The sequence below is a fragment of the Phoenix dactylifera genome, chromosome 7 (assembly GCF_051530095.1).
Source record: "Phoenix dactylifera cultivar Ajwa chromosome 7, Ajwa_hap1_PhDact_Kaust_v1.1, whole genome shotgun sequence".
NCBI classification, from domain to species: domain Eukaryota; kingdom Viridiplantae; phylum Streptophyta; class Magnoliopsida; order Arecales; family Arecaceae; genus Phoenix; species Phoenix dactylifera.
The window spans coordinates 5,491,896-5,513,856 of record NC_143196.1 but is presented as its reverse complement, the minus strand read 5'-3'; the positions used below and the strand labels follow the sequence as shown (position 1 = coordinate 5,513,856).

The window sequence follows — 21,961 nt, the reverse complement described above, 5'->3', positions numbered from 1 at the left end:
TCTTTGGCACACATTGACTTAGTTTGTGCTTCATGTCAAGGCAGATTTGTTGTGGCGTTACAAAAAGATGAGAATTGAGTATACTGGAGTAGAAAGAGAAGCGCAGGAAGTTGACTAATTTGTTAGTTCAGAAGCAAATTGCAAATTGAAGCAAATCAAACTGGTTCATTGTATGATTCATTATAATATGAAAACTGAGTGCTTGTCAGGCACCATGGTATGAAATGTCAGAGACAAGAAGCACCAGGACTGATTCCGATCATAGGAAATGGCGATGCCAGATGTAATGTTTGATATAAATGTTTGGTTAAAAAGGAACCAATAAAAATCAGAGCTCAAATAGTTGAGATTAGGCTTCGCAATCTTGGATCCGGTAAGGTGAAGTTGAGATTTTGTTGCAGGGCCGAGTTAGACATGGAAATTGAAATTGCCTGCTGCATGTATTTTTTTCCTGACATTTTCCCCCTTTCAATGTGCAAGAGCACTTCTTTTATCTCACCCAGTTTAAAGACAACCATCTATGATACTACTGCACCATCCAAGCTAATCCTTGAGAACCCAGGTGTTAAAGCTGTTGCTGATACACTTTGGAGGGCTTCACGAGAAAAAGGAACATTTTCTCGCCATATGATCTTCTTCAGTTCTCGCCAAAATACATTTTCTCAACCCTGCATTGCAACTAATTCGTAACTTTTACGGTCTATTTTTTAAAAAATAAAATTTTTGAGACATAAGTGCAAATCGCGAAAAATTAAAATGATGTGTTTATAATATTTTTTAAACTATTTTAAAAATTGTGCTTTGATGTTATACTGTTGTGGAAGAGAAAGCCAACCTTTGCCTTAGAACTGTTACAACCCTCCGGTTTGTCACCAGCCTCACAGATGCACTCATCCAAATCAACCTCTGCTGCACAGCAAGCATCACACCTTCTAGCATCTTCCTCACATGGGAATTCAACAACTGAATCAGTTTCCCTTAACAAACTGTAACAGATCTTCCTTCCGGAAGATTCATCTTTCAGTCTATATAAGCATCTCCCCTGTATTCCATTCTGGGATGACTGAAATGAAATGAAATTCTTTTCCTCCTCTTCTCTTTCTGCTACTGTTCCAGAGGAGTATCAGTAACTGGCACCATGTCGTGCTAGTTACTGTTCACTAATGTTTCAGCTGTGAACTTCTCAGTTTCCTTATTCTATCATGGTATCAGAGCAGGTCCCTGAACCTGTGACGGTCAAGTTCCTTCCATTCTTCCTTGCAGAGAGTTCATGACCTCAGAATCAATTGAGCTTGAAGTAGTTCTTCCCACCCTTCTTGATGACGAAATGGCGTCTCCAGGATCCATAAATAGATCCGACGAAGCAGCCCAAAGCTTTTCCAACCCAGCCATCTCTCCAAATCTTAGGTTTCTCATTACCAGGATTCAATCACTGGTTCCAATCCAGCTAGCAGCTGACAACTACCTCACATAGCGTTCCCAGATCATTCGAATCTTCAAGGCAAGTGGATTTCTTGGGTTTTTGCTTGGAACATCAATTCCGTCTCCTTCCAACTCGGCGGAATATGATGTTTGGTCGTTTACAGACCAATTCCTATCTTCTGCACTAAATTCTACCATTTCCTCGCCATTACTGCCTTTTGTGATCAACCTTGATCACTGTCATCAAATATGGTCCACTCTAGACAACAGGTTGAATTCAGCTACCAGAACTCATATAATTCAATGGAAAAACGAACTTCACAACATCAGAAAAAACAACTTGTCAATGCAACAATTCTTGAATGAAGTTCGCTCTAGAGTTGATGCACTGGCAACGGCTGGATCCAATCCTGAGGTAGAAGATATCATTCTTCACATCCTCAATGGTTTACCTCCCTCTTACGACTCATTTGCCACTGCAATTCGAGTCCGGTCCTCGTCCATTTCACTGGATGAGCTATATGCTCTCCTGTGCAGTGAAGAAATCATCATGAACACAAAGGAAAAACAAACCTCTGCAGTTGATTCCTCCTTCGCCTTAATGGCTATCAGAGGATGAGGTAGTGGACGGTTCTCTTATGCAAATCGGGGACGCGGTCGAGCTCGACAAGGAGGATGGGTCAATTCTGGACAGGCTAAAGATACAGAACTCCTGTTGAATGTCAGATCTGCCATAAGAGGGGACATTCTGCAGTTTGATGCTGGTTTCGACTGGATACCAGCTATCAGAGTCTTCCACAGCCAAATTCTCGTCCTCGGGCCAATTTAGCTCAATCATCCTCCAGATCGTCCCCGGGTGAATGGATCATGGACAGTGGCGCCTCCATACATATGACACCGGACTCCTCCCTGGTTCATCACTCGACTCCATGCATACTCCGGTTCAGAATCTGTCACTCTGGGCGATGGCTCCTCCACCTCTATCAGTCATACAGGTTCTGGTACTCTTCACTCTCCCTCTCACATATTTCATCTTTCCACATTGCTACATACTCCCCACATCTCTCATAACCTGCTCTCTGTTCATAAGTTAGCCTCTGATAACAACTGTATTCTTACATTTGACTCCCATGGTTGTGTTATCAAGGACAAGACAACCAATCAGATTCTCTTTTAAGGATGATGCTCTGAGGGACTATACAAAATCCCTTTCACATTCGTTCAGCTGTGTTCTTCCCCTCAAGCCTACTTAGCATCAACTACTACCTCTCGCACTCTATGGCATCATCGCTTGGGACACCCAGTTGATGCAATGCTCACTCATTTGTCAAGACGTCTTCCACTTTCCAAGCCTTCCACCTCTTCCAGTCTTTGCGAATCATGCTGCAGAGCTAAGAGTCACCGTCTTCCTTTCAGTTCCCACTCTGTATCCACAAACCATCCACTGGAACTTGTTCATGTTGACGTCTGAGGCCCATCTCCTCTCAGCAATGATAATGGTTTTCGTTTTTATGTTCTGTTTGTGGATGATTTCACATGCTTCTCCTGGGTTTATCCTATTGCTTTTAAATCAGATGTATATAATACCTTTCTTACATTCAAGACTCTTGTAGAAAAACAACTCCCTCATTCAATTAAACTGTTTAGGTCTGATGGAGGAGGTGAGTTTGCAAACAGCAAATTCAGATCCCTTTTTTCTTCACTTGGGATCGTTCATCAATTTTCAACTCCTTATACTCCTGAACAGAACAGGTTAGCTGAAAGAAAACATAGACATCTTCTTAAAACTCTTCGATGTCTTCTCCTTCACTCATCTCTACTTGATAAATTTTGGGTAGATGCCTTACTCACTGCAACCTTTCTTATAAACAGGCTACCTACACCATCTCTTGGACATATATCACCTTTTGAAGCTCTTTACCATCGTTCCCCAGACTACAACTCCCTTAAAATTTTTGGTTGCCACTGTTTTTCCTGGCTCCGCCCTCAAGCTTCCAGCAAACTCTCCCCTCGGTCAGCTCCTTGCGTCTTTGTGGGCTACTCCTCTCAACATAAAGCGTACCGGTGTTACAACCCAACAACTGGCAACATTATCATCTCTAGACATGTATGCTTTGATGAGAGCTGTTTTCCTTTTTTCTTAGCCAAATCTATCACCTCAACTCAGCCTCCACTGCTACCCATTTCCTGCTTAGTTCCTTCATCTTTGTCTCCTACTCTTACCTTCTCTCATTCCACACAATCGGCCACTCCAGTCAATCCATCTCCTGTCAATTCTCCCCCATTACTACCCTCTCCACCGTCCTCCTCTCCTCCTCCCACTACACTGCCAGCCATCCATCACCCAATGGTTACCAGACAGCAAACCGGCTCCTTAAAGCCAAAACGAATCTTCTCCCTTCTGAGTACATCGTCCGACTCATCTGAACCCACTTGTTACACCAAAGCTGTCACTAATATAGAGTGGAGAAAAGCCATGTCTGTTGAGTTTGATGCACTGCTCCATCAGCACACATGGGAGCTTGTTCCACGACCTTCTTCCCAACAAGTTCTGGGATGTCGCTGGACATACATACTTAAACGAAACTCAGATGGATCACTGGCTAGGTATAAAGCACGTCTTATGGCTCAGGGCTTCAAGCAACAATTTGGAGTTGATTACACAGAGACATTCAGTCCTGTTGCTAAGTTTCAAACGATCAGGCTGCTACTTGCCATAGCCATCACAAAGCAGTGGAAAATAAGGCAACTGGATGTGTCCAATGCCTTTCTACATGGGGATTTACAAGAATCTGTTTACATGGAACAACCTTAGGGATTTATTGATTCCCTTCATCCCGATTATGTCTGCAAACTTCACAAAGCAATCTATGGTCTTAAGCAAGCACCTAGGCAATGGTTTGCCACCTTCACTGGCTTCCTACTTCAACAGGGCTTCACTGCAAGTGTGGCCGACCCATCATTATTTCTGTTCCATAGGAATAACATCTCCATCTACATTTTAATCTATGTAGATGATATTCTACTCACTGGGAACTGCCCTGAAGCTATGTCACAGTTGTTCTTCCAATTGCAAGGTAGATTTCAGATGAAAGATCTAGGTATGCTGTCTCATTTTCTCGGAATCTAGGCCTCCATTACAGCATCTAGCATCACTCTCAGTCAGCATTCCTATGCTCTCGAAATTCTCAACAAGGCAGGGATGGCGGATTGCAAACCAGTTGCTTCACCTCTTCCCCTGAAAAGCTTAGTCACCTCACTCGACTCAGCTCCATTCTCTAATCCAGAACTTTACAGAAGCCTCGCAGGGTCACTACAATATCTAACTGTTACACGGCCAGATCTATCTTTTGCAGTCAATTACCTGTGTCAGTTTATGCACAATCCACTTGAGGTTCACTTTCAACTACTTAAGAGAGTTCTTCGATACATCAAGGGAACAACAGCACAAACTCTGTTTTTTCAACCAGGGTCTCTTCAGCTTGCTGCATTCTCTGACTCTGACCGGGCAGGAGATTCAACGGATCGACAGTCGACCACTGGCTACTGTGTTTATCTAGGCCCTAATCTCATCTCCTGGCTCGCCAAGAAGCAACCAACAGTAGCTCGATCGTCCACAGAGGCAGAGTATAGAGCACTGGCCGTGACTGCCTCCGAAGTCATTTGGCTTCGCCGCTTGCTTTCTGAATTTCAGATCTCTTCATCCCTACCAACACCAATACACTGTGACCATATATCTGCTCTCGCCCTTGCCTCAAATCCTATATTTCATGCCAGAACTAAACATATCGAAGTGGATTATCACTTCGTTCGGGAAAAAGTGCACTCCGGCGAGCTTCGAATGTCACACATTGCTTCCGATGATCAACCGGCAGATATCTTTACAAAGTCATTATCTGTCCAACGTCATCGTGCACTCTGCTCCAAGCTGAAATTGGCCAACCAATCTTCAGCTTGCAGGGGGATGTTACAACCCTCCGGTTTGTCACCAGCCTCATAGATGCACTCATCCAAATCAACCTCTGCTGCACAGCAAGCATCACACCTTCTAGCATCTTCCTCACATGGGAATTCAACAACTGAATCAGTTTCCCTTAACAAACTGTAACAGATCTTTCTTCCGGAAGATTCATCTTTCAGTCTATATAAGCATCTCCCCTGTATTCCATTCTGGGATGACTGAAATGAAATGAAATTCTTTTCCTCCTCTTCTTCTCTTTCTGCTACTGTTCCAGAGGAGTATCAGTAACTGGCACCATGACGTGCTAGCTTTAGCTATCAGGAAAGAGGTTAACAATGAGTAAAAAAATGACTAAAGATATGAACGGGTTAAGAATGACTCAACCGGGAACAAATCGAGACCTTTGGATAGAATTGAATTCATGACCTTTGACCCTGATACTATGTTAGGTTAGAGAACATGAGCCATAAGTTTAAGATTAACAGTGCAATTCATTTCAAGCTATAACTTATGATCTACATACACAAGATTTATAGCCACCACCATGGTGACATACCACCAAACAAATACTGAAGCCATGCATGCATGTTCTAATACCTCCCTCAAACTCATCATGGATCATTCGAGAGTTTGCTAGGGAGGAAAGACAATCTTTGCTTGGTGTGCAATTGATGAAGTCGTCAGAACACTGGTGTATAGAAGAGATAGATGGCATAGAGAGCACCCGAGCAATGTAATGATGCTGAGTGAAATGATGATCAATCTCATTATATTTGACACGCTCATGAAACACCAGATTGCTAACTATTTGAATAGCACTCAGAACCCCTATATATATTAGCAAGCAACCATCACAAACAATCTTAGCAATGATGCAATAACATCTCCAGCTTTGCTGAATTATTATTATCATTATATAACAACAGTTCATCATTCACCACAGCCCTAAAAGTGAGGCATTGTAACACTTTTTCCTTTTGAGCCTTGTTAGATTCGGTTGTTTATTTACTGTCCTTGGTCTGCAGTGATGGGCAGGCCAGCATTTGAAGTAGACTTTTGTTTAGAGCCGCACGCTTCATGCATAAATTCCAGCTGCCACAGGCTAGGCACCTCTTCTTCTCCTTCTTCTTCTTCTTCTTCTTCTTCTTCTTCTTGTTTTTATTATCTCTTTTCCCTGCTGCTGTGCCAGAGCCAGCCAACCAGCAAGAGAGGTACCACTCACTACCAGGGTGGTACTCCATTGAATCCAACCATTTTACGTCTTGAGTTTTGCTTTTGACTGCATGGAAAAAAGGGATCCCATAGGGATTAAACAAGTCCATCTCATTCCCAGCTATCTGATCAAAGATCAGACAGTGGTGAGGGACAAGGACCCACACGAACTTTGAGGCATGGAAGACTCACAGAGATTCAGTGTCCTTATTGAAGTAAGTAAAAAAAAAAAAACAGCACACCCACATGCTGTACTGGTCAATAAACCTCAGATAAAAAAGAAACTAGGCAGCAGGTGGGAGATTCTCGGAAGTCGTCCTTCGGCTTTTTTCATCACCCATCATCCAGTGCTTTCGTACGATGAAACCTAAGGTAAGGCTGAGATGGTTAAGTTAGGGTTGGCAATCGGGTTGGATCAGGCAGAGGATAAGTCAAAAATTTATCAATCTAGACCTAACTTGTTTATTAAACAAATCAAAAATTCAAATCCAGATTCGATCACTTTATTGAATAGATAATCTAATCTGACTTACAGTAAGTTGAATCAAGTTAGATGGGTTAAGCATTGCCACCCTAGGATAGCGGACCAAACCCTAGATGGACTATTTATAAAAAAAGATGTAAACTAGTAACCAATAGTAATCAATCATCATATGGATAATATGTTCAATGTTTTGAAGGGTGGTACTAGTGGACTATTTTTTAGCCATGGAGAGAGGCATCTATATCTCGTAATGCTATAAAGTTGAGTCCTTTTTGCATGGCTTTCTTTTTTCAGTAAGGCTTTGTATGTTTTGCTTTCGTTTTTTGTCAGAAACTTTGTATGGCTTTCACCATCGTTCTTTTACTCTTTGTGTGGGAGTTTAAAAAAAAAAAGGAGAAATTTGATCTCGATACAGATTATCTTTTGCTGAAACATCATGAGGGATGCCATGAATCATAAAAGAGACAAATACTTCAATCCACATTCCTGAACAGTTACTTGGATACCACAAGCAAAGCTAGGTTCTGATTAATGGCACAACACAAAGCAAAACAATAGAGACAGTACCATCTCATTCCCAAGACACAACCAAATCCAATCACGGTTTCACCCACCTTTTTACAAACTTCCAGCTGGCCAGCATGCATCCCAAGTGCATCTGATCATACCAGCTCTCTCTCATTGTAGACTACAGTTTACAAGACTCTCTCCACTGGCCTCATGGGTCTCACCACATCACACATTAGGGAGAAACAAATACAAAGAAGGAATTCCAATGAATACTGTTTAAGTATTCATGAATGAATAACAAGGGCTATAAACCAAAAGGATTACTTGCAACACTATGAACCAAAAACCACTCCTCTGTAGCCTGTTGGGGTTGATCTCCTCCTAGCTTTTTTTAAACTTCAGTCAGACTTTTTTTTTTTTTTTTCACTTCGAGCAGTTACTTTTGCCTTTCTTTTTCTTGTCTTTCCCTTCTTTTTACACCAACTTGTGTGGGAAAGACGTTCTCAGAACCTCAAAGCCAAACCTTCTTCGAGCTAAGTCAATCATCCAAAACTACAAATCTGCCTTAACTAGAGAATCAAATCATGCCCCATTGACTGTCAAACTAAAAACCAGTGCCTGGGTCTCTGATTTCTACTCTGCATGCGGCGATTCTAACCTTCTCCTCTTGCTGCTTCTCGCTGTGAAAGAGGTGGTGTCATTTGCATCAACAGAGGAGCTGTTGGTGCCCACACAATTGGCTGCCGATAGATCCGAGGAAAATAAATTCCTTGATGGTTTCAGCGCCTCCTTGTGGGACTCCTGAATCATCAGTCTATAGCAGGATAACACATGCTCCTGCAGAGGATAATAATAATGCATTTACTCATCACTTCCTTTTTCTCCTGTCCCCATGGAGACATTAAATCAACATAAATTTCAAGCAAATATCAAAACTTACGGTTTGCAATGATCCACATAGAGAGATTGTTCTCATCTCAAACTCCACCAACTTTTGGGTTAATCTTTCATCAAATGCGGCTAGAACTGCTGCTGCTGCTATGACTGATGGGCGATAATCCACTAAATTTATCACTGTGTCCATTGAAAATAAAAGAGAGACAAGAGAGAGAGTATATTAGTCTTTGACCTATAAACTAAAATAGAACAGAGCAGCCCCCAGAGTTTGAATTTAATAAATCGATGGTGACCAACCTCTGGTGGCTGCAAAAACAAATCCAGTGGCTTTTGCCATGAAATTATTCGATTTTTGTTCTTGTAACTTGGACGCGAAATAACCTAAATATGCAAATGGAGTCGCTGAACTCAACCTCCATTCCAAAGTATTCAAAACAAGAAACTCCATCCTCTGTATCGCATTGCTATTAAAATCATATTCTTCCAATCGGAACTCCGACAACGCCGGCACCTTGCATTCCTCCATCTTCGCCGCCAGGGACAAACAAGCCACCGACAGTAATTGAACTGCCCAAGTCTTCCGCTTCTGATCAATCCACCAAAACCATTCACTAAACAGAACTAAAAGCGCACAAAGCAACACAAAGAATCAGAAACTGAGACAAATCATTACATCATCAATCGTTCGGCGGATAAGAAACCGATCGAGATAAGTCACAGCCATGTAGGCTGTCTTCGAGCAGAAGCCAAAGTAAACCGTAGTCTGCTACAAAGCCCAAGACAGCAAGAAACAGATGCAATTAGAAGATAAGAGATTCTGGATAGAAGGGGTGAATAAATTCGAACAGATAGATACCAACTTTAAGAATCCATCGGATGGCATCAGAGCGAGCGCATTTCAGCCAATCTTCACAGGATTCATCATGGGTTCTGCTATGAAAGCAGCCACTTTCTTCGGAGACCAGCATCTCGATGTAGTCATCCTCCTCCGTTTCCGAGAGAATACAGCCGTCATTATAAACCGTTACCACATCGCTCCTTGCCTCTTCACCATCATCGCCAAGGAGAAGACTTGTTCCATCCTCCTGGCAGATGAGGTTGGAGAGCGAAACGGAGCAATCGGAGTCCCCCATTAGAGTACGTTGGTGCTGAGTTCTTGGAATCTAAACAGAGAGGTTTAAGTGTGTTCGTTTCGATTCGAGGCAAGGAGAACGCATTTCCGCGGTTAACCCCCGTCTAAATCCCCGGGAAACTTAACCGCCGGATCGAGGAAAAACGATGAGGAGGGATCCGGGAGGCTGCTCCCCGCCACCCCAAAATATAGAGAAGGGCTACGGGAGTGGATTCGGGCGTAGCTCTCTCGCTCCAGCGGTTAGAGAGAGAGAGAGAGAGAGAGAGAGAGAGAGAGAGAGAGAAGGGGCTACTTTGGAAGGCCCCAGCTGCTCCTTGGGAGAGATTAGTGTGGGTTTTAAGTGTAATAAGTATGCTTAGGCTCACTGGAATTTCGGATCTTGTTGGGCCATCGCAGCCATCGGATTTGATATGAATGGCTGGTGATGAAATTGAGAAGACCTCGGTACTGTAACTCATGCTTGAACTTCATTGCTTCAACATGTTTAGAAAAAAAAAATGTTCTTAGCTAACCCTAGCTCGAGAATTTAATCTTTTTTTTTTTCTTCAGAAGACTCAGATTAGCATGATATTATTATTATTTTTTTTGATGGAAATTAGCATGATATCGTTGTGACGGCGAATTATACTCGAACCTAAGAAGTCATATGTTGATCTCCCTTTTGGATATTAGGGATGTGTTCTAGTGCTTTATGCTAATGCATGGACATGAAAACTAAAAATTTTTACAGAAACACCCAATGGCAAAGATGATGCTTTGAGTCCAGATTAACCATCTAACATCACCAAAATCATGCGAAAGAGTGGATGTACACCTCCATGGGGATGTTCTGTAGATGTACAGCACTCGAAAGGCAACAATTGGTTACGATTCATCGAGAGATAACGATCGGGTGTTAATACGTGGTTTCATGCAACATGTTTCTTTTTGGTATCATACTTACAAGAACAGTTGATTGCTTAATGGAGAGATTAAGGGGATGTTTCTTTTTATTGTCCAAGCATGTTCTTGGGCATGCTTGCAACACTATGAAGGACAACAATATGGTGTCCATATGTAGTTGGATTTACTTGGTTGTAGAAGAAGAATGCTGTTTTGAGGGGCTATGGAGCTAATTGCTACCTGGCACTGTTTGCTGGTATCTAATTCACCAACAGATGCCAACAAGGAGAAAAGACTAGCCCAAGTTCTTGTCTACCCATTCTATTAGATCCTGCAAAACCTAATATTTTGAAGGGGTCTAGTTTTGTTTTGGGACTGGCTGCTAATGTCTAGGCTTGATTCTTGTGTGTTCCAGGATAAGTTTTTTTTTTTTTTAAAGGATCTCACAAATATGTTTCTTTAGTTCATGTTTCTTTAATAAGATGAAGTTTAGGAGTACCCATTGTTTGCTCAAAATGTGCTTTAATATAGTTTGCCTTCTTTTTAGGAGCATAGCTATTGTTGTTTTGTTGTTGTTGTTGTTACTGCTGCTTCAATTGTTGCTATTGTACTTAAGGTAGTGGATGCATGCATGGGATAGGTTATATTTTGAGCATCCCATTGAACTAACTAGAAGAGGGTTAACCCGATTTAATAGATAAATTTTGGCCTCATGATTAATTTACTCAAAAAGGTAAAAAAAGAGTGCCAGCAAGGCTCATAAAATCTTATATTTGCTCCAATTTGACTGATGGAATACAAGCAAAATACCCCTGTGGTACAGAAGAGGAAAAATATATAATATAAAAGATTAAAAATAAAATATGATTTAAATATCATATAAAAATAGTATACTTTATGAAATATGTGATATACAAACTAATTTTTAGGATTTGTGAGAAAAAAATTATAATCGGTTTATATTAGAAACAATACAGTCTCATTAATAAGCAAGAGAAGAAAATAAAAATTAGGGCTAATTATACTTTTGGTCCTCCAACATTTAGGTCCATTTTTTTATAAATTTTTAAATTGCAAAAAGCCTAAATTTGGTTTCTATTTTTTCTTAACTATTTTAATATGGTTCTTTCCTCTGATTTTAGCCACTTTCTCTCTTCAAAAATCTTTGTTGGCATTAACTGATAATTACATGGTCGATTATATAGCGGAAATTGCTTAGATATGTGATTAATAGGTGATGATGCAGCAGAAACAATGAAAATTTTTATTTTGATGATGTGGCATATAAGTGATGACATGACATATAGGTGATGATATGGTATATATTATGAAATTTTCTATCCAAAAGTATCTAGTCGCCGAGTGTTACGTCATCACCCATGTAAGAATATCTATGAAACTCAGAGGACCAAAAACATAATTTATAGTATATGGGAGATGATGTGGTGTTTGATAATTGGATACTTTTAGGCAGAAAATTTCACAAACACGTGTCACATTATCACCTATGTGCTACATTATCACCTATATACTACATCATCACCTATATGACGCGTCATTAAAATAAATTTTTTTATCTATTATATCATATCATCACCAATCATCTATGTAACCACTTATCTAAATGGTTTTAGCTATATAATTGGCTACGTAATCACTAGAAAATTTCAATGGGGACGTCTAGTGAGAGAAGAACCGTATTAAAATAGTTGAAAAAAATAGGGATAAAATTTGAGCTTTTTGAAATTTAGGGATATATTTTCGATCTAAATTTGGGGGACCAAAAGCTTAATTTACCCTAAAAATTATAAAGACTTAAGGAACATGTACCAACAGATAATCCAAATCTCTCCAATCACTAGCTATCAAAAACAAGGATCCTCCAAATCACAAACTCCAATTCGATGCTCTCCCTTCATTTCTTTCTCCATGTCAACATCTCTCTCTCCTCACAATTGAACTTTGAGGAGAATCTTGAGAATAGAAACTAAAATGAAAGAAAAGTTTCTTCCAAAAAAAGGCCTCTAATAGTAATAAAATCAATATCTGTTGATCTTGAGGAATTGGATGCACTTCCAGTCGAGGATTTTCATGGCGACGGCCTACCAAGCTTCACTACATGGCATTGTTGAAGATCCCTGATTTTCTCATCTCCCTTATCTTTTTGAAAGAAGCCCTCACAGCCATCCAAATCTCTCTTTTATCTTTCCATATATAACCAATTATATTCATAGGGAGTTTGAAAGTTAGCAGACTTAGAGCAATCATGAAAGGAAGACAAGTTATGGTAAAAATTACATGGGGATCAAGCAAAGCTGGAAAATCCCATACTATGAGACTTTATTTTTAGGTGCATGAATTATGATCCAATGTCAACAACCCTCAGGAATTAAAGGAGTAGTAAGCCTAAAATTGAAGGTTAAGAGTTGAGATAGACACCAATGGAGGTCGGATTTCCATCCCATGCATGTGGCTTGGGCACCCAACGAGCTCGTTCATTAATTTAGGAACCATTTTCTCCTGCAATGGAACGGTGGGACACAAAGACTAATAAGGAGAAAAACAAAAATTTAAATCATAATAGTTTCAAACATGGAGAGAAAATAGCTTAGAAAGGAAACTATTAAGAATTTCATAATATGGAAAACTAATTTTTTAATAGGGAATAAACTGTTAAAAAGAATCCAGTTAGTTTGAAATTGATGCCATGGTATGCTTGATTTTTTTTATAATTTTTTTTAGGATTTTTCTTAAATTTTGGAAGGGATGAAGCTTTTTTTCTCCTATAGATAAGTTGGAGCATAAGTCCACCAATGCGACAATATGCCAATACCCATACTTGAGTTACTGTTGGAGTTCATAACTATTACTCCTTTCTACATGAAAAGCTGCTTTCATCATTTAATTCAAGATGTGACATTGATCTAATATGATTGAAGATGGCTTTTTTTGGTTCCATACTTTATGGGTGCTTGGATGCTTCAACATGTTACACAATGGTAGCAAATTACATCATCCTATAGCTTTTTAAGAAAGGTGCACAGTCTCATAGTTGACTAAACAATATAATCAAGATGTGCAATAGTCATTCAGGGGAATCAAAATCTAATTGATGCGACAACCGCTACTTTGATGAACTTCCAATATGTAACAACCCAGGATCTCACCTAAAATAGCTAATCGAAAGGTATTATTTGGGTTTCTTGATCCTATATAAGTACCCAAGATCTACCCAGCGAATAACCAATGTGGAACTAAACACACATTCGCACGAGTCCTCACATACTCTCCCCATTCAAGATTTGACGTCCTTGTCAGGCTAAGGGTTCAAATCCATTTAAATCTAATCACAAATACTACGATTGATCCGTTGTCGGCTCTAATAGATCCGTGCTGCAGTGTCCCCTAATTCACATAAGTTATGGGTCGATCCGCTCTAATACCATTTGTAACAACCCAAGACCTTACCCAAAATGACTAGCCGGAATGTATTATTTGGATTTTTTAATCCTGTATAAGTATCCAAGATCTATCCAGCGAATAACCGATGTGAGATTAAACACACGCACGTACGAGTCCTCACACAATAGGTATAATTTATTGCAAAATTATTAGATCTCACTTTTATGTCTCAATTAAGTCCATATATTTCTAGTTGGGTCCTTCCGAACCATGCAAGATATTATCCTGATCCTACACATCAAAGCATAGTTTAGGGCTTGGCTGCAGCAATAGGAATTAAGAGCTTGTGCAGGTGTGCAAGCAAAGAAGTGGATACCTCAATAGCATTTGGAGCAAGGAAGTGTTGAGCAAGTTGGTGAAGGTTCCAATTTTTGGGAGGCTTCTAAAATAGGTGCATTAGTTTTAAGTAAAAATATTCTTGCTATCAGATTTAATTAGGACGCGAGGCCATGCTACCAACTAAATATATATAAATACATCCATTTATGTATATCTTCCATTCTTCTTACTAAGATCTCTTATTACATTGGACAAAAATTGGGGTTATAAGATTTTATCATTTTTCATGTTCTCTCTTTCCCTTGCTACTCGCAATTACACCAAAGTCAGTGGCTATATTTGTGTAGCCAGGCCTAAATATCTCTCTTGCTGTATTAAACTGCAGAAAGCTGTTAAGTGAGCAATGATATATTGAATCCAATACATATTGACTTAATTGATAAAGTCACTGATTATTGATACCATTGACTTGGCTTTGAATATTGCCCTCACCAAAGCTCCGTTGAGTTTCCTCTCATTCTCGTTCTCAATATATACTATATGTATATACGTGTGTACATGCGTGCTTGTGCGCCTGTGTAAAATTCGATATACAACCAAAACACTATTCATATAAAGATTATGTATTCTCTATCACACACAGGTGCACAAAAATCCTTGCAGATACAGTGATGGTAAAATCATAATTTCTGAATCTGAAATTAAGGTACTATGATTACGAAAACCTAAATTTTAGAAATCCTCTCTAAGTAATACATTGCATGTATTTCAGAAACATAAGTTAGTGCTCAAGATGATGGCAAAAACTACCGTCGCATAGTTTTCCTTATATTAAAATATTTCTACTTAATGATATTATTTTTCATCCATCAGATTCTAATGACATGTCGTATGGTATTGCAGAAATCTTTAATAGTTCATTAACTGTTTTAAAATCTTCACATATTTTCCTGACATCACAAGGATACATGGAAGGACCATAGGGTTGTCATCACTGATATCACTTGGTTGATTTTGTTCAGAGTTCTTACGGTTGCTATTTCTATGTTGTTGCTTTCCTATATTGCGATAAGAAAATTTGAAAATTTTTATATTTATTTATATTTTTAAGGTTGTAGATTTCCTAGAATTATATAAATATTTTTTTACCTCTTATGTGTCATTCATTTGAGTAATGCTACATACAAAAAATCACCCATGCTACATATATTATAGTGGAGTATTGAGTTGCTACCCCAAAGCATTTTCATTTTTATTTCTCTCCCATGGTTATCCTCCTAAACTACACACTTATTCATGCAAGATAGGCATTTGGTAAGTGAGAAGATTTGTCTTGATCAAATAGGACTCTAGAATTTTATCTATTGATGCAGTCACATGACCAATTTTAATATGTGGCTTGCAAGGCTGCAATTCAGTAACCAAATGGACCAACCAGCGATTGTTCAGGCGACTGCCCGTTCTTGCAGGTACGCTTCCTCAGTTTTATAATAACCTCTCATTAATCTCGTGAATCCCAAGTTGGTCCGGATTTAAGGGAAGGGTATGAATCCTAATTAAATTATATGTGTTATGGCCCCCAACATCTATTTTTGGATGCCACGACATCCCATGACATCCAATCTAATTATAAAATATTGTGAGAGATATATGGAATAGAGCTTGTGTATAGCCTTTGATGGGTTGTCTCTATGTTGATGGCATTTACCTACGAAGACCAGACTGATAAGAATCTAAGGAAAGCATTGATTCAGAGGCGTGAGAGATGCATTGGTAATTCCAAAATCCAAGACCTACACAAGATCCAAAACCAATCCAAGTTGTCATCACTGCGATCTTGTAGCCTTGTCTTGTTGAATTATTGGGTGCATTAATTCAAGGCCTAGGCATAGCCCTTCGGAGATTTCCCATCTCGATTCTTTCATTACTACTCGCCTTTATTTTTTTACTTGGACTATTGACTTCATATGATTGCTTTTACCACTTGCTTCTGCTGCAGGTTCTAACTAAATGGAGCCTTGAATCCAAAGGGAATATAATACTGGGGTTTGATCAACTCTTCCTCTGAATTTGTTGATGCTGGTGTTTTAATGGCTTTGAAGATTTAAAATAGTTATACTTACTTTTAATAGAAGCGAACGAGGCAAACACTTGGATATTGTCTAAATCTGAGCAGTTTGAAATTTTGATGGTGGAGACAATATAGATTATGTTATAATCTAAAAACAGAATAAATTATGATGAAGAAAATATTAGATATCTCGACCTCGGATCAGACCGACCTCCTTAACCTCGGTATAAACCAAGGTGAGTGACTTCGGCCCCAACCGAGGAGCCGGTCAGCCGAGGAGCCAACCGGCACATGCTGACAAGAATTGATAGCCCGGGCCACTGGTGGATTCGGCAGTGCTACAGTCGGCATGCAATCAGTGTCATACGCCTTCCATATAGAATGATACCCACGTCATAAACGTACGGCTAGCCATTAACGCATGTCGTATTAATTCAAGTAACGAAAAAATGAACTGCCTTATATAAAGGAGCGGTCCGAAAGACCTCAGGTATGTTATGTTCACCAAGAGAACACTACTCTGTTGAAATATCTTACTTCTATACCGTTGCCTCTTCATTCTGACTTAGGCATCGGAGGATCTCCTCTTGGAAACTCTCCAGCAAGAGACTTCTTGCAGGCCATTTATGAAGGAGATCCACTCCCCTGCACCATGGATGCCCCGTGCAGCTCGGTTTCTGCCGACCTCAGGGTTAGCCGAGCTGTGCTCCTACTTCGGTCTGAGATTTTGTGGCAACATGTTACAGTTTATTATAAAATTAAAGAATGGGAAAGCAAGTTGCAACCCCATTCATGTCTTCATTACTTGTATAGGTTATTGCATCAATGAATGAGACGTGTCCTATGTGATTTGTATGCAGTTTTGTTGATTGGCGTCCATGAAAAAGATGTTCGAGCTACACAATAAAGCAATTGTAAGCCATATCATTTGTTTGTTATTGTGATGGATATACCAGAAGAACAGACAAAAGTTTCCTGGGTATATGGAGAGAAGCAAGTTTTTCTCCAAAGGTTGATTCCATTATCCATTACTGTTTTCTAATCGTAAGGACCTTGACAGAACTGACCTTCCACCGGCATAAGAAAAATATCTAGATCTTTGACTTTAGCCTGCAATTATTTTTCTCGCCATCCACATCTATGGATCAGTCATTATCCTTTGCACAAAGCGATTCTCAAGTTGTTGATGAAAATAGAGATAAGATTCAAGTAAAGAAGAAGATGATTTGAATATCTTCAGAAACTATATGTATGTGGACAATAAAAGATAATGTTTCTGAGCTGCTTTCATTCAAAACCCTCTTTGGCCTCTTTAGATGAGACTGACTTAAATGGAATTATAGGCATGGTTGCATCACATTAAGTCTTGAATTTCTCTCTCTGAGTGTGATCCTAAATGCAAGACAATGACTCAAAATGATTCATTTAATCATAAAGTACATGCAAACAAAACCTGGGAACTGGTCATGGTTTGTTAGAGCTTTCAGCTGCGTAAGTGGTGGTTCACATATAATTATTAATGCTTAATTTCCCTCAAAAAAAATATTGAAGCTTAAGTATAGTCAAATCTAAGGATGGTTAGAAGCATCCATTAGAATCTTGCTTGATTATATATAATTAGAGTTTCTATAATTCCAAGTCCTAAGAATAGATGCCTTTATTTTACCCTTTATTGTTTGTTTAGCAAAAGCGAAGAAGAATACCTTCCCAAACAAAGAAATTTGTGAGGTAGTAAATCAACTATATAAATTTATAATTTTCCAAATGTATATTTGATGGGTAAACTTTGCATGTAATTAAGTGAAGATATATTGTTTTCCTCAAAAGAAAGTGAAGGGAGATGGTAGTTCGATTAGAGGAATGATGGTTAGGGTTTTTTTCTTTTTTTTGTTGTTGTTATTAACCTGGCGACTTTACAGAGCCCCTACAATCAGTTGCATTAGCCATCAAAATATTTTCGGAGGTAACCAAGTAATATAGAGAAGGAAGGTATCCAATCAGCCATTCCATTAGCCTCTCTAAAAACACATTTAACTGCCCATGAAGCGATACTCCATTTGAGTCTCCAAATATCCCTCAATAAAGATGGTCGTGACTATTAAAAAAAATATTTAATGAATTGATGTGACTAACCAATAGAGAACTATGCTTAATTAACTTTCCCCCTTGAACCAATTAAGCATGTTCACCTCTCATGTTACATCTCATCAAGCGACAAGATCAAGTCCATTTATCAAACAATTCTTCCTCTTTAGATAGTCACATGCTAGAATATTAATCTAACTTCAAAAATCTTTATCAACCAACGTAAACTGAACATACTTTGATATATTAATTTAAAAGAATACTTGAACTAATGTTCATCACTGGAAAAAAAAAAGGCTAAAAAGAACCTTAAAGTACAAGAGCCATCAAAAGGGCCAAATATTTGATATAAAGGACCTTCATGTTATATTGAAGTGGTACTTTGAAGTTGGAACGTCCCTACCCGAACTAATATACGGCAGTGAGTCAAGAAGGCCACTACGGAAACTTTGGAAAATTGAACCACTTGTACCCCACACATAGCGTTAGGTTGTAATATGTTATATCAAAGTGGTTCTCTGATGCAGCCAATTAGCTGAGGGTCCCCTAATCCAAAGGCTAATGGGCCAGGGCTTATCCAAAAACCATTGTCATAGTGTTGGGTTTCCTTGAAACTAGAGCTAAAGGTCATGGCCCCATTGACCCAGTTTTATCTTAATCATGGGCTAGCAACCACTAGTCTTTTGACAGCTTTGGAATCAGATACCCTCTAAAGAAAGAAAGAGACCCAACCAGGCATCCAAATTCAATTCCAGCATTAAACATGCTTGGTGGAAAAGGAAGAGGCAGGTCCCTGGCCATTTGCCAAACCATGTGGAAAATGTCAGACCCAAGGCCACTCAGTTCTTTTTCCTTAGTTTCCTAAGCATGCATCACCCTCCTTGAATGTTAGTAAAAGAAGAAACAATGTCTCAAAGGCCCTGCCCCTTTATTTCCACAGTTACCACACCACCCCATGGAAGATTTCATGTACCAAAGTCTATGGGTTGTCATGACATGGGGCCCTTTCCACACCTTGGGAAAGTGAGTTGCAGGTCTCTTCAACACAAGTATCAGTACTGTTTCATTCAACAGAATGGAGAATAAAGAGATCATACCGTTCTAGCATGACTATATTCAAGAAAATTAAAAACAAAAAGAGATGACGAAGAGAGGGTGAAGCGGACTCATAGCTATCACAAAACCAGCCACCAGAGTGCTACATTTAGATGGACTAAGTCATTGGTATCCCTATTAAGAAAGGAGCATGTCCTTTAGGCCAAAAAGTGTTAGTGGAGTCAGCTTTTGGTGATAAACCCACTACCTTGATGCAAAAGCCTCTCAGTATCTTTTCAAAATGGTTCTGCAACTTTTCATTCTGTTAGCATAAATCATCAAAAGTTTTAATGGGTAAGCTTGAACTCCTTTCAGAGTCACTTGCTTCCAATCATCTTTCCCTTCTTCTCCTAGACTCTTGGTGGCCTTGTCATCCATCACTTGTTCCATACAAGTGCACAACAACATTGCAAACTCTATACTTCCACAAATATCTCCACTCTATTGATCATATTCCCAACATAACACTCTCCTAATCTCTACTACATAATCTAAGAGCCTCGCTCGAAGAAAAATTATTTGGTGGACCAGATTTACCATAGATCTAGGATGAAATCATCGGTTTCCCCTCATTCTAGATCCACGATGGATATGATCCATCTAACAATTTTTTCGCTCCTCACTTAACCCTTTTTTTTATCTTTTGTGATTAAGTGAAGCACTCAAGCATAGCTGAAAGTGCTGCAAAGGAACTTATGCCTCCATTTAGGAGTTGAGAAGCATTGGAATTTTGGAATTTGGATAATGAATCAGAATGGAACTCTCTTTTGTCGAACATTTGTTCTTTCAAAATTAAATAATAATATAAAAAGATCAGACGATTGATTTACTTTAAGTGCTAGCATGAAAGAATAATTCCTAGAATTATGACTAACCCTTCTTTAGATTATATGTTAAAATTTGGTGCTGTATATTATGCACCTGGTGCCAGCAAGGGCATGGTACACACTATATAAACTTCATGCTGGGCCGGGACGGGCCGGGCCTACAATATAGTATGTACATTGATTATCCACAAAATTTATGCATAAGCTCAACCCAAACCCATAATTGGAGATCTGGACTGGCCTGGCCCAACATGCATCCCTAGATCTAGAGTTGGCTTGGTTGATAACAGTTTTGGAAATGGTTGTCACGTAGCTAGAATAGAATTATTATTGAAACATCCATGGCTTCCTCCGCCGACACCGGCCCACCGCAGCATCCCGTCCCTTCCATCGACGGCCTCATCCATCACCGGCCGTGGAATCTCAGGAGAAGGGGCACCCCGCTCATTGATCGTGTCATTGAGATTGCCCAAGTTGGATCACAATCAGAAGCGGGGAGTGTTTGATGAAATTACAAACCTCGGTTATACTCAAATTGCGCCCCCTTCAGAACTCATCTCTATGAGAAGAACAATGTGTAGCTGATTGTAGAGTGTGTTCAACTGATCAGATGAGTAATCTAGGTTATTGCTTTCTGGCATCAAGCATGGTGTGTCAATGCTGCTTCTCATCTTTGCTTTATAAATGAGTTTTATATTTTTCTTTGTGAACAATTATGACATTTACTGCAAAGGTTGATATGGCATGTACCTAAATTCTAAACGATATTCTGAATGCCAAGACTTGAGATCCAAGGACCTGATGATAATAGGCAAGGCAGAAGTTCTTATAGTTCGTAACCTCTAAATTCTTGAATTTATATGGCAAGAGGCATTGCGAAACCAATAAACAACATGTTTTCTTACGTAAAGAAGCGCCAAAGTATCACTACAGGAAAAAAGGGTTTTAGCGACGCTTTTTTGTCGACGCTTTTTACAAGCGCCAGCAATTTTCCGTATAGCGTCAGAAATAGCTGACGCATTTTAAAAGCGTTGGCAATATTCAACGCTTATTAGCGTCGTCGTAGACTTGGGCTAATTAAGACGACGCTTATTCGTATTTTTATTTTTTAAAAAAATACAATTCCTGACGCTTTTAAGCATCGGTAAAAGACGTCGTGGCACAGCTCTGGCATGCCTATACCGACGCTTTAAATGCTTACATTAGCGTCGGCGAAATCGGGATTTCCTGACGCTTTTTAGCGTCAGCAATTGTCGATGCTTTAAAGCGTCGGGAAAAATCATGAGGACAGCCGTGAGGAATTTGTCCGTTGGGTTATCGCCAATGCTTTATAAGCGTCGGCAAATCCCAATTTTCGCCGACGCTTTCGTCTTGCGTCGGTAAAAAGTTTTGCTATTCCGGTATCGCCGATGCTTTGACGACGCTTCGCGTGGTGTCGGTGGGACTTTAGCCGACGCTTATAAGCATCGTTAAAGGTCGCAAAAAGCGCCGGGATAGGTTGGTTTTTCTGTAGTGTATTCTGTCAAGCAGTGCCAAATAAATACTGCTGATGCTACTTTGTTTTGGATTTGCCAGCAGGAAAGAAATGTCATAGCTGATTTTAAGATTGCCAGGCATTTAGAAATTTTATTAAGATGGCTTA

At 39.5% G+C, this 21,961-nt stretch overlaps 1 protein-coding gene across 2 annotated transcripts; it reads right to left on the bottom strand.

Moving 5' to 3' along the window:
• Positions 1-7,623: 7,623 nt before the first annotated feature.
• On the bottom strand, positions 7,624-9,934 carry LOC103705298 (cyclin-D5-3). Of its 2 annotated transcripts, none has more exons than XM_008788958.6 (5): positions 9,347-9,934; positions 9,160-9,252; positions 8,784-9,072; positions 8,530-8,663; positions 7,624-8,426 (listed from the first exon to the last, which is right to left on the bottom strand). In XM_008788958.6, exons 1-5 carry the CDS (start codon positions 9,617-9,619, stop codon positions 8,223-8,225), a joined length of 993 nt encoding a protein of 330 aa, XP_008787180.2. In that variant the 5' UTR covers positions 9,620-9,934; the 3' UTR covers positions 7,624-8,222. The 2 variants fall into 2 exon arrangements, with proteins under 2 accessions (XP_008787180.2, XP_008787181.2); XM_008788959.6 differs by having other exon boundaries at positions 9,160-9,249; positions 9,347-9,927.
• Between the last annotated feature and the right edge of the window lie 12,027 nt (positions 9,935-21,961).

What these genes read in the sequence shown, in the direction of transcription:
- LOC103705298 (XM_008788958.6), bottom strand. Translation starts at nt 9,619, where the DNA reads ATGGGGGACTCCGATTGCTCCGTTTCGCTCTCCAACCTCATCTGCCAG. An exon ending in CCATCCGATGGATTCTTAAA is followed by an intron (nt 9,253 to 9,346) that starts GTTGGTATCTAT and finishes TGGGCTTTGTAG; the next exon opens with CAGACTACGGTTTACTTTGG. An exon ending in TCCGCCGAACGATTGATGAT is followed by an intron (nt 9,073 to 9,159) that starts GTAATGATTTGT and finishes TGGATTGATCAG; the next exon opens with AAGCGGAAGACTTGGGCAGT.